This window comes from Myripristis murdjan, chromosome 15, assembly GCF_902150065.1.
Source record: "Myripristis murdjan chromosome 15, fMyrMur1.1, whole genome shotgun sequence".
Lineage (NCBI taxonomy): Eukaryota > Metazoa > Chordata > Actinopteri > Holocentriformes > Holocentridae > Myripristis > Myripristis murdjan.
Genome location: NC_043994.1, coordinates 32415862 through 32428361, shown reverse-complemented (window position 1 = coordinate 32428361; position 12500 = coordinate 32415862). Strand labels below are relative to the sequence as shown.

At 45.5% G+C, this 12500-nt stretch overlaps 2 protein-coding genes across 6 annotated transcripts in view; one reads left to right on the top strand and one right to left on the bottom strand.

Moving 5' to 3' along the window:
* pygb (phosphorylase, glycogen; brain) overlaps positions 1-9145 on the top strand; it is a 13713-nt gene extending 4568 nt beyond the window's left edge. The window contains exons 8-20 of the mRNA XM_030071242.1: positions 1-24; positions 556-648; positions 811-957; positions 1338-1501; positions 1736-1850; positions 1960-2061; positions 2985-3132; positions 3418-3476; positions 3722-3863; positions 4508-4715; positions 5461-5595; positions 6148-6214; positions 6811-9145. The exon at positions 1-24 is cut by the window's left edge and continues 120 nt beyond it. Coding sequence (XP_029927102.1) covers positions 1-24; positions 556-648; positions 811-957; positions 1338-1501; positions 1736-1850; positions 1960-2061; positions 2985-3132; positions 3418-3476; positions 3722-3863; positions 4508-4715; positions 5461-5595; positions 6148-6214; positions 6811-6975 — 1569 coding nt within the window. The 3' untranslated portion in view covers positions 6976-9145. The remainder of the gene's footprint in view (positions 25-555; positions 649-810; positions 958-1337; positions 1502-1735; positions 1851-1959; positions 2062-2984; positions 3133-3417; positions 3477-3721; positions 3864-4507; positions 4716-5460; positions 5596-6147; positions 6215-6810) is intronic.
* Positions 9146-9243: 98 nt separating this feature from the next.
* The window catches only part of abhd12 (abhydrolase domain containing 12, lysophospholipase), a 20278-nt gene continuing 17021 nt past the window's right edge, over positions 9244-12500 (bottom strand). For 4 of the 5 annotated variants that reach the window (XM_030071275.1, XM_030071276.1, XM_030071274.1 and 1 more), the window contains 6 exons: positions 12373-12410; positions 12063-12142; positions 11790-11872; positions 10878-10956; positions 10553-10680; positions 9489-10187 (listed from right to left, as the gene is read on the bottom strand). In XM_030071275.1, coding sequence (XP_029927135.1) covers positions 10154-10187; positions 10553-10680; positions 10878-10956; positions 11790-11872; positions 12063-12142; positions 12373-12410 — 442 coding nt within the window. In that variant the 3' untranslated portion in view covers positions 9489-10153. Of the gene's footprint in view, positions 9337-9488; positions 10188-10552; positions 10681-10877; positions 10957-11789; positions 11873-12062; positions 12143-12372; positions 12411-12500 lie in introns of those variants that run through there. The other variant, XM_030071277.1, reaches the window with a different exon arrangement.

The window sequence follows — 12500 nt, the reverse complement described above, 5'->3', positions numbered from 1 at the left end:
TCCTTCGACACGTTTCCTGACAAGGTGAGACTTTCCTGTGGAGGTGACAGGATGGAGGTGACAGGATGAAGGTGACAGGATGAGGGTAACAGGCCTGAAGGTAACAGGATGAAGGTAACAGGCCTCAAGGTAACAGGATGACAGTAACAGGACTGAAGGTAACAGGATGAAGGTGACAGGACTGAAGGTAACAGGACTGAAGGTAACAGGATGACGGTAACAGGCCTGAAGGTAACAGGATGAAGGTAACAGGATGAAGGTGACAGGATGAAGGTGACAGGATGAAGGTAACAGGATGAGGGTGACAGGATGAAGGTAACAGGATGAAGGTAACAGGAATGAAAGTTACATAATAATCAAATAATAAGTGAAAAAAATTACCTTGCAGTGAGTCATGAAATGTACATTTCCAGTGTAAATGAGTTTATTTTCCAGTTAATTGATCCAGATCTAAATATCTCGTCACGGATAACAAATCAAGATTTCCTCTACTCTACCAGAAAAATGCTGTTTCTTCCTCTGCGGTGGTAAACGTTGTACTTCCTGTGCTGCTAGGTGGCCCTCCAGCTGAACGACACCCACCCGGCGCTCGCCATCCCAGAGCTGATGAGGATCCTGCTGGACATTGAGAAGCTGGACTGGGACAAGGTGAGGCTGACCCGAGTCTTCCCACTTTATTACCGTTTAGAGTTTAGAAAGTGAAATCCAGCTGAGCTGAACAGAAACAAAATGTCTCAACACTCAGAAAGACAGTGCTGGACTGTGTGACTGTGTGTGTGTGTGTGTGTGTGTGTGTGTGTGTGTGTCCAGGCCTGGGACATCACGGTGCGTTCGTGTGCCTACACCAATCACACGGTGCTGCCTGAGGCTCTGGAGCGCTGGCCCGTCTACATGTTCGAAAAGCTGCTGCCACGCCACCTGCTGATCATCTACGAGATCAACCAGAGACACCTGGACGTAAGAACTCCACTGTTTCTGCTGACTTCCACTGTTTCTACTGACTTCTACTGTTTCTGCTGACTTCTACTGTTTCTACTGACTTGACCTGTGACATCCAGATCAACCAGAGATGCCAGGACGTAAGATGCTGCTGTTTCTGTTGGGGCTGGGCAATATGTACAGAATCAAATATCCTGATATTTTTGACTGAATATGTCGATATGGTGTTGATACTGTCGGTGCTTTCATAAGTTATGTACACTGAGAGAGTTCTGACGAAAGCTCCTCAGTGATGTGGATGCGAGCAGCGAGCAGGAGGAGGCAGGTAGCGGAGCAGCTGGAGTTGAACTGAGTCAATGTGAATGTGTTGAGCCGTAAACAGCTGCTCTCCCCGTCAGAGGATCGCGGCGCTGTTCCCCGGCGACGTGGCGCGGCTCCGGCGGATGTCTCTGATCGAGGAAGGCGACCCCAAGAGGATCAACATGGCTCACCTGTGTGTGGTCGGCACGCACGCCGTCAACGGCGTCGCCCGGATCCACTCCGACATCGTCAGGAACACCGTGTGAGTCCCGGCGACGCCCTGAGCTCCCTCACTAACCGAGCGTCCATCAAACAGTCACTCACCTCCATCACCTCCCACCTGGAAATACAGGAACTAACATCAGTTTATCATTATTATTGTTTTTATTATTACAGTCACAGCTGAGAATTTCCTGTCTGTTCCTGATTGGACCAGACGGAGGGGTTGATGTGTTTCCTGCCTCCTGATTGGTTGATGTTCTGTGTTCTCCTGCAGGTTTAAGGATTTCTACGAGGTGGATCCGGAGAAGTTTCAGAACAAAACCAACGGCATCACTCCTCGCCGCTGGCTGCTGCTGTGTAACCCCGGCCTGGCCGACATCATCGCCGAGGTGACGAAGAAGAACACAAACTGTTTTTATCCTGTGGTTCTGTTGGTGTTTGCTGTTCGCTCGGCCCGCTGTACGGATCTGTCGGTGTCTCTGTCCGTCTGTCCTGCAGAGAATCGGCGAGGACTTCCTGACGGACCTGCAGCAGCTCCGGAAACTGCTGGACTTTGTGGACGATGAGGGTTTCATCCGAGACGTGGCCAAAGTCAAACAGGTACGGAGCATCGAGGCGCTGCGTTACCACGGCAACATCCATAACACACTGCACACATGTCTGTCACCCTCCCGCTGCACCTGCAGGTGGACAGACACACACCTGGTGGACATGGGATCAGAGCAGGTCACCACAATAACCTGAAGTGCAATCTTTTTTTGTTTCAGCTGCTAAAAAACTGTTTTCTCCCATAACTGTCATATTTTGTATCATTTGTATGTATTTCTAACTGCATTACTCAGGGCCACTGCAGCTCCCCGATCACCGCTAATAACTTAAACCATTTTTTATTATATTGTTTATGTGTTTTTACAGGTACAGAAAATACATATATTTTTATATAATTTAAAAAAATATTTTATATATTTTATTTATTTATTTGGCACCTTAAATAGTGCTTTAGTTTAACTCTGAGCTTTACTATTTTCTATTTTAGTTAGTTTGAACTTTTCTATTTTTTTTCTAACATCCTCCTGTCTCCGTCAGTGAACGTTTATCACATCATATCTCGGCTGCACTGAATTTTACTGTGAGATAAAAATGTTGTCCCATCACTGCTGGGTGCCCTTGAGCCAGGCATCAACCCCCAGCTGCTGCAGCGTCTCTGCAGGTCTGGAGAACGCGCTCATTTTCCGGGTTATAAATGAAGATTTGTTGCAGGTTGATCACAGATTAGGGCTGAACAACATGTTCTTATCATCATCATTATCTAGATGTGAACATGTGAGATTTGTGAAGTCGCTGCGTTTTCTACATCCAGCTGGTGTTGTTTTGCTGTTTTTTTTGAAGAACGCTCAGTTTCCACCGTTGTTCCACTTAGAGTTCCAGATAAGTGGCTGCCCACAGGCACCTGGTATATATATTCAGCAGAAGTATCCAGGTATGAGGTTTTGAGGACCCTCTGCTGTGTTTTTGCTCGGCAGGAGAACAAGCAGAAGTTCGCCGCCTTCCTGGAGAAGCAGCACCAGGTGAAGATCAACCCCGAGTCCATGTTCGACGTCCAGGTGAAGAGGATCCACGAGTACAAGAGGCAGCTGCTCAACGTGCTGCACGTCATCACGCTGTACAACCGTGAGGAACACACACACACACACACACACACACACACACACACACACACACACACACACACACCCCGCTGCTCCGGTCCTTTCAGATGCAGTTTAGCGTAATCACGTGAAAAATCAGCTTCTGTCTCTGCAGTGAACGCGTGAGGTGTGGTGCTGTGCTGCCCCCTGTCTGTGTGTCAGTGAACTGCAGCCGGATGCAACAAACAGGAAACACCAATAAAGTTGCAGTGCAGCCAAAACGCACACATCAGAGCCACAGATTAACTGAGCTGTTCTTTTCTTCCAGGGATTAAAATGGACCCGAACAAACACTTTGTACCCAGGACAGTGATGATTGGAGGAAAGGTGTGTGAAGTTACATACCTGATGACATCATCAAAACAACAACAACAACAACAATGACAATAGTAATGATGACAAGCATTGTATTTCAGTATTTGAACTAAAATCAGACGGATCCGACGGTATCACACTGATATCTGCAGCTGCACACACACACACACACACACACACACACACACACACACACACACACACACACACACACACACACACACACACACAGGTTGACAGAGCTCATGTGTTCCCAGGCGGCTCCTGGCTACCACATGGCCAAACTGATCATCAAACTGATCACCTCGGTGGGAGAGGTGATCAATAACGACCCGGCGGTGCGAGACAGACTGAAGCTGATCTTCCTGGAGAACTACAGGGTGTCGCTGGCCGAGCGAGGTGAGACAGACAGACAGACAGAGAGACAGACAGAGAGACAGACAGACAGACAGACAGACAGACAGACAGACAGAGAGACAGAGAGACAGACAGACAGACAGACAGACAGACAGACAGAGAGACAGACAGAGAGACAGACAGATTATTTTAGAGACGTCTCAGTTCAGTGGACGTTCAGTGACGGGAGACACCTGACATTAAGCAACAAACAAAAAATTAAAGAAAATGACCTGAAACTGTGCAAGAAATTAGTGAAAAGTTTCCAGCAACAAAGGAAGCAGAAGCGAACAACAAGGAAATCAGCTGAGATATGCTCCTGAAAACAAAAGTCCTGAACATTAAAAAGATAAGGAAGAAAGATGAAAATGCCTTGACAGTTAGCCAAAAAAGAAAATACTGTTCCCTCTAACATCTTTTAAAATGTATAATTATAGTACTTATAAATATAGTTTTATGCTTTCTTTCTTTCTTCTTTTTTTTTTTTTCCAATTTCCAGATCATTCTCTTGTAACGTTTTAATCGTTTAGAGTTCAGCTCCTTGCTAAGCTGCTCATGTTTCCAGTTTGTCCAGGATCTCTGTCCCACTGTGTGTGTGTGTGTGTGTGTGTGTGTGTGTGTGTGTGTGTGTGTGTGTGGGTTCCCAGTGATCCCGGCGGCCGACCTGTCGGAGCAGATCTCCACGGCGGGCACGGAGGCGTCCGGGACGGGGAACATGAAGCTGATGCTGAACGGGGCGCTGACCGTCGGGACGGAGGACGGGGCCACGGTGGAGATGGCCGAGGAGGCCGGCCACGACAACCTCTTCATGTTCGGCCTGAGGGTGGACGAGGTGGACGAGCTGGACAGGAGGGGGTGAGCGGCCCCGGGGGGTTCAGGGGATTGTGGGAAATGTAGTCTCAGTGTGGAGAAACCAAACGGCCGCGTCAGCGTTTCTTTTCCTGTTTGTCCTGCTGCCCAGTCAGCTAATCAATTACCTGATCAGCCATCAGCTTCCTGTGAAGTTGACTGATTATTGATTATTGTGATCAGGCATCAAACACTCCAGTTCATTTCTGAAGCAAAAACTTAGATTTGAGCTTTTTTTGCAGTTTCAAAACCTCATTTGGGTTCTTGCGACTTACGAACGCCATTTTGTCAATATATTTGACATTTTGTCCAAGAAATGATCAATTAATGAAAAAATTCAATATTTATAATAAATGACCTTTAGAGGTCATTTTCCAGGCACATATATAAAATAGTAGAACATACAGATCTAAAATAGCTCAAAAGTGTGAAATTAATATCTCAAATTAGCAGAAAATTAAATTACAAAATTAAACAAAATGTAGAAAAATAACCCGTTAGCGACATGCTAACAGTACAAACTCCACACAACGTCACACAAAGCGTTTGAGCTTCCTAATTTCCCAGGATTGCAGGTGTTTTCCAGGACATTTGATCAGTTTTCCAGATGTTTCCATGGAAAACCGATCGATACACTTCCAGGTTTTGCAGGAAGCTGGGAACGCCGTCTAACTTTAACCCGTCCAGGATTTCTCTGAAAGAGGAGAATAAAAATGAAGCTCTGTTGTTGTGATGTTTGTTTGTCCTGCAGCTACGACGCCCGGCGGCACTACGAGCGGCTGCCGGAGCTGAAGCTGGTCCTGGATCAGATCCGGAGCGGCTTCTTCAGCCCGGAGCAGCCCGAGCTCTTCAGCGAGCTGGTCTCCATGCTGCTGCACCACGACAGGCAAGGCATGCTGGGAGTTTCCTGCGGTCGCGCGTCTCTGAGCTCAACGTGTGCTGTCTGTGTTCATGTTTCCACAGGCATTCTGGGAAAATATTTTGTTTAATTTCCAAGTAAATCTTTTGGCTGATTTTCTGTTCATTTTCTTGCAACTTTTTTTGATATATTTTTTAATGGTCCATTAATATATTTTTATATATTAATATTACAGGGTTTTTTGGGGGGGTTTGCTTATGGCTGTTATTTCTCTGCATGTTTTGAAAGAAATCCAGTGAATTTAGCAAAAACATTTTTAGCTAATTTTCATGTCATTTTTTTGTGCTGTTTTTTAAATTCCAATAATTTTCTTTGAATGTTTTATGTAAAGTTTGAGAACTTTGACACTTACATCACGGCCATTTTTTTAATCCTTTTTGTAAACTAGAGCTCTGAAGGTGGGATGAAGTGTGTCTAACTGCTGTGTGTGTGTCTGATGTGTGTGTGTGTGTGTGTGTGTGTGTGTGTGTGTGTCTGATGTGTGTGTGTGTGTATGTGTGTGTGTGTGTGTGTGTGCAGGTTCAAGGTGCTGGCAGATTATGAAGCGTACGTTGACTGTCAGGAGCGAGTCAGCCGCCTCTACCAGGTAACACATTTAATGTCACAGCAGTGAGATGGAGCCTGACCTCTGACCTCTGACCCCTGACCTCCAGTCAGTGTTTAGACAGTCAGCCTCATTTCCAGAGCCTCCAGTTCACACCAGAGTTCAGTGTCCTCCTTCATGAACCAAAAGATTTGCTTCTAATAATCAGGTTTATTATCAGTTTGCACTTCAGTGTTCCTGTAAACGTCCATAAGAAACTCAAATATCCACGTCCACCTCAACAACCCTTCACATCCAAGCCACAGGCACAAATCCCTTTCAAAATAAAAAACAGAACTCAAAACTGTCACCGTGACACGGCGGCGTATCAGGGACTATAATTACTATAATAATTACAGAGCCGGAGGAGGGGGGGTAATATTCTGAGGAAAAAAATCTGAAGTTTTGAGATTAAAGTCATAAATTTAACAGAAAGAAAACACAAATTGCTTGAAAATTCTGAGACAAGAGTTGTAAATTTAGGAGAAAAAAACCTGCAAACTCTTAGTCCTCCTCCTGTGGGATTCAGTCAGGAGGAAATCCTGCTGGTTTGAGTCCAGAACCACGATCTTCTTCTCTGTTTCCTGTTTCCTGTTCAGGACGCGGCGGCGTGGACGAGGGTCGTGATCCGCAACATCGCCGCCGCGGGGAAGTTCTCCAGCGACCGGACCGTCTCGCAGTACGCCCGCGAGATCTGGGGCGTGGAGCCGTCCCACGTGAAGATCCCGCCGCCCAACGAGCCGCCCATCACGCCGCAGAGCTGAGGCCCCGCCCCCCGGCCGCCGCCCACACTCCTAAAGGAACGGTTCACCCAAAATAATGAAACGTTTTTGTCGCTTCCTGCTCGCCGTCACTGAAGTTTGTACGTCCACGGCAGAGTTTTTTTTTTTTTTTTTTCACTTCCAGTGAGAAACAGCCAACATGTTTTAACTCACTGGACGTGATCTTGGAAATCCTGGAAACTTATTTCCTTAAGAGAAAAATGCTGATGATTCTGTGAAGCGTGGAAATTACCCTGAAATTATACTTTTTTTTTGTTTGTTTGTTTGTTTTTTTGTTTTTCATCATCGTGTTCTGTGGACGTACAAACTTCACCGCCGTCTCACTGGAATCAGGATGAGGAAATAAAGACAACTTTTGGGTGAAATGCTTCTTTAAAAAGGTGAGAATGTCATTTTCAACACATCCACTTTGTCCAGTTTGGGAAGACAGACGAGGAAAATCACCAAGATGTGTAAAAAAAAAAAAAAAAAAGCTTTCTGTCCATCAACCTTCAGCACATCGTCTGCTGGCGCTTTATTTTTTTAACCAAACTCAATATAACTGATGATGTTTTCAGAAATACAGATCATATTTTTTGTACAGCACTTCTCATAACATAAAATGCAGCTCAAAGTGCTTTTCAAAATAAAAGACCCGTCAGGGAACAGAGAAGTCGATTTGTTTTCCTCCCAAACTGACAGACGTGTTGGAAACGAAGCTGCGTTCAGGTCACGTCAGGAAAAAAAAAACATCCACGTCCACTTTTTTATTCATCACTCTGAAGTCATAATGAAGTAGCAGTGGATATTAACAACTTTTTGTTAAGTAGAGTTAATTGTTTTAGTGTGAATATTACTGATCATCTTTTTAATATTGCAAACGTTGCGTTCGCTGCACAGCATCCCCTCGTGTCCTACCTGTAGTCACCACTAGGAGGCAGACATGAATGTTTTCCACATTTGGCAGCTGGTATTTACAGACGTAACCTGAATGCACCATGAAGCTCTGAGGTCCATTTGAACAGAGTAAAATATTATGAGTAGCATTAGAAAATTAATGTAAACAGAAAATTATTGTTATAGGAATCTTACTGTATGGAGAGCATTATTATTATTATATTCATTACTGTATGGAGATAATTACTGTTGCTGAGACACTCAGAAAGTGAGTTTTGAAAGTATGATTTATATAATAATGACAGATTTTGTAATAACTTCTCAAAGTGTAATAATGTTTTCCTTCATGTTGTAAGAACATCCATATTTTGTAATAACTCAGAGAACATGTGTTGCATCGTAAGCACTCCCTCCACTTTCTCCCTTACCTTAAGGTCTCTCAGGGGGTGTGGCCTCGCCTGGTGTGGGCGTGGCTCTGTCTGGTGTGGGCGTGGCTTAGAAGGGTCCGGATGTTGTTGAAAAGTGAGGAATCAGCCTCCAGGGGGCGACACACTTTTACTTTTATTACAAACTGATTAGTACATTTTGGAACCTCTTGTTACAAAATGTTACAGTGCCCATTGATTCTCTTTGTCACACTGTGTCTGTGTGCCCTCGCCTTCCATTGACCCTCAATGGAGCAGAGAGTTTGATTTACACTGAGGGAAATCTACTTCACTGATTTTTTTTTTTTTTTTTTCAGAATGGGATTGTGTCTGTCCCATTGACTTACAGTGGAGCTTGGAATCTACCATTGCCTTTACATGGGACATAAGAATGATTTCCATTGTCTTAAATTGGAATTGAGAATCTGTCCCATTGGATTACAGTGGAACTAAGAGTCTTTCCCGTTCACTAAAAAACAAATCATTGTGTACTACATGGTGAAGGACCTTCCTCATTGATCTGCAGTGCTACCAGGCTATTCCATTGACTTCCAGTGGAATTAACAAACTGTCCCATTGCCTTACAATAGAACAAAAAATAAATGCCCTAATCCTGCTACCATTGTCTTAAATGTGTTTGCCATTGACTTAAACTGCACCAAGAAATGTTTCCCTTTGCCTTACACTGGAAGTAAGTCTGTCCCATTGACTTGCATTGGGACTAAAAATGTCTCTGTTCCAGTAACTTACAGTGGAGTCATCCTGGTTCCATTGACTTTCAGTGGAACCAGCAGTGTTTTTCCTCTGATGACTGTTTGTGTCCCATTGAACTAAAGAGCTTTTCCCATTGATTGATTGAACTGTGGCTCTCTTTGTCCCATTGACTTCCAGTGGATGTCACATGTTTTTTTTTCCCTCATTGACTGTGATGTGTGTTCCTGTCAGTCCTGTGTGTGTGTGTGTGTGTGTGTGTGTGTGTGTGTGTGTGTGTGTGTGTGTGTGTGTGTGTGTGTGTGTGTGTGTGTGTGTGTGTGTGTGTGTGGCTCCATGACTGGCTGCTGATGACAGGATCTGCTGTTTGTTTGTTTCCAGCTGTGAATGTTTTCCAAAGATAATGTGAATGTGAGAGAGCGCTCACTCCACTGGCACAACAATATTACTACTGAGAAGAATAATAATAACCCGAACCCGGAGCCAGTTTGATAAAACGAGTCGTATTTAATTTCAAGTCATGACAGGCCTTTAAAATAGAGAAGACTTTAAATACAAACGGTGGTCCGAGCCCCTCGCCTCAGATCAGCCCAGCAGAGGCCGGAGGACCCGACCGCGTCCTGGCCGGGATGCCCCGTCCCCGGGCGGGACGGGCTGTCCCCGGGCGGGACAGTGAAGCTGACAGACGAGGGGGGAAATCAAACTCAAATAAAACAGAATCAAATCAAATAAAAATACAAATCAGATGAGCTCAGATAAAGCACACAGGTTTAAAGTTCCACTTCGCTGAGGCGACAAACATCAGCACACCGACCCGACGCCAAAACCACGGCCGCCACGGCAACCGCTGTCATGACAACCCTGTGCGTACAGATGCCGACATGTGTGTCAGACAGTGTGTGTGTGTGTGAGACAGTGTGTGTGTGTACGTGTGCGCGTGTGTGTGTGTGTGTGTGTGTGTGTGTGTGTGTGTGTGTGTTGTTCTCTTGCAGGTTTCAGAGGAATGCTAAAGAAAAGGAATGGTGTGTTTCTGTCGGGTTCATGCGTCACATCCAGTCACTGCAGCGTGTGTGTGTGTGTGTGTGTGTGTGTGAGTGTGTGTGTGTGTGTGAGTGTGTGTGTGTGTCCGGGTAGACTGCGGCTCCTCGCTATGCGTTGGGAGGCGCTGTGCCGAGGAAATCACTGAAACACAAACACAACAAACAGGAAATGAATCCAAATGACAAAACTGACTGAGGTGAAACTTGTTTGTTGAAATCTCTCGTCACATGAACGTCGACTGTTTGACAGATCTGACCATCGCTGAGCTCACACTGAAATGCACCATTTCAATAAATATTTTTCCTGTCATTTAAAAAAATATATTAATTTGCTAATTTACAGTTAAGTTTCTTGTATTTTTTTCCCTAATTTTTGACTGATGTTCTGGTATTTTTTTTTTTGTGTGCCAATTTTCAGGGTGGGGCGGGAGAGGACGGGGTGGGTCAGGGTGGGTCGGGGCGGGTCGGGGCGGGACAGGGCGGGACAGGGCGGTGCTGCTGTGGTACCTGAGGATGTTTGGCAGCTCCGGGCTCCTGTAGATGAACTTGTGCTTGTAGGCCAGAGAGGAAGAGAAGGGAACGAACTGAACCTTCTGACCGCTGAGGCTCTTCGACTGGGCGGCCATGTCGAACAGCTGAGGAGGAAGGGGGAGGGGGGAGGGGAGGAGGAGGAGGGGGAGGGGGGTTAGTCCAGGTGGAGGAGCAGAACGCTGCACCTCCGCTCTTTAATGCTTGTGAAAGGCGTCTGTGTTCAACGGCAGTGAAATAAAAATAAAAACCAAACGTTTGATCAAAGTTGTTACTGAATCAAATCTGTAAAAAACCTGTTCACCTTTTTCCCCAGATGGAACGGAACCACACTGTCATCTTCAGCGTGAAGAATCAACACGGGACACGAGATGTGGTTCACACTGAGAGAGAGACAGAGAGAGAGAGACAGACAGAGAGAGAGAGAGAGACACAGAGAGAGACAGACAGAGACAGACAGACAGACAGAGAGAGAGAGACAGGCTTCAGTTTTCAGTGAAAGGCAGTGTGTTGCTGTAATACCACAAACAGCCACTGGGAGGCGACTGATGTGCCTTTAAAAGTTTAAAGTGAAAGCTTGGTTCCAGGTTTTCTGTGGCTTCAGCAGCTTTTCCATGACCTCACACACGTTCATCAAATTAAAAGCAACTTTCTGTGATTTTCAAAAGCAAAAGTTTCTAAAACGCTGAATCTTTCCCACGGGACGGGGATCAGGCCTCGAGCCGCTCTGCAGCCGAAACCGTGTTTAACACTGTGATGTCGACATGTTTAAATCCACAAAGCCTCAGCAGCAACACACACACACACACACACACACACACACACACACACACACAGTTTGCTTTTCTGCACAGGGCAGAGAAGGAAAAAAAAATCCTCCTTTCAAAGTAAAAGCCCTGCATTCCTTCAGGTGTCTCAGTAAAGGTGCAGCAGAAGATCCACCACCTTCTGTGTCCCGCACCCTTCCTTTCCTTGCTTCCTTCTCTCACTTCCTTTCCTTGCTTCCTTCTCTCACTTCCTTTCCTCACTTTGTTTCTTGGCTTCATTTCTTTTCCTCACTTCCTTGAATCATTTCCTTCACTCATTTCCTTTCCTCACTTCAGTTGCACACTTTTTTTTCCGAACTCACTTCCTTTCCTAAAGTAAATACTGAGTGTGTGTGTGTGTGTGTGTGTGTGTGTGTTGTAGTTCCTGCAGTGACCAGCAGGTGACCTACTTTTCATCACTGGCGAAGCGGATGTCGTTGGCTGTGATGGCATCAAGGAAGAACCAATCAAAACCCGGCAGGTATCTGTAAACCTGCAGCACACACACACACACACACACACACACACACACACACACACACAAAATGAATACACAGCTACAAAACACATCCAGTAAATACACACATGCACACACTGTGTATGTGTGTATTTACTGAGAGGGGATGGATCTGTGTGTGTGTGTGTGTGTGTGTGTGTGTGTGTGTGTGTGTGTGTGTGTGTACCATAGAGAACGGGTGGCTCTTGGCTTCCTCTCTGATGTTGGTGAAAGGAGACTCTAAGATTAGAGCATCAGGAGGACTTCCTGCAAAACACACGCACACACACACACACACACACGTCTGTGAAACTTCACACACACTGTGCTCTTCAACGTGCACTTTGCACAAACTGTGTACGGTACAAAATATATCAAGAACATTTACTGCTGGAATCTCCTATGTGTGTGTGTGTGTGTGTGAGTGTGTGTGTGTGTGTGTGAGTGAGTGTGTGTGTGTGTGTGTGTGTGTGTGTGTGTGTGTGTGTGTGTGTTACCTCTGTCACACAGTCGTCTGACGAGGTTCGTGGCGACTCTGAAACATGAAGCAAAAACACCAATCAGACATCAGATCCTTCAAAACGTTTATCTGATGGGAAATAACCAGGGGCCACGAAACCTAGAT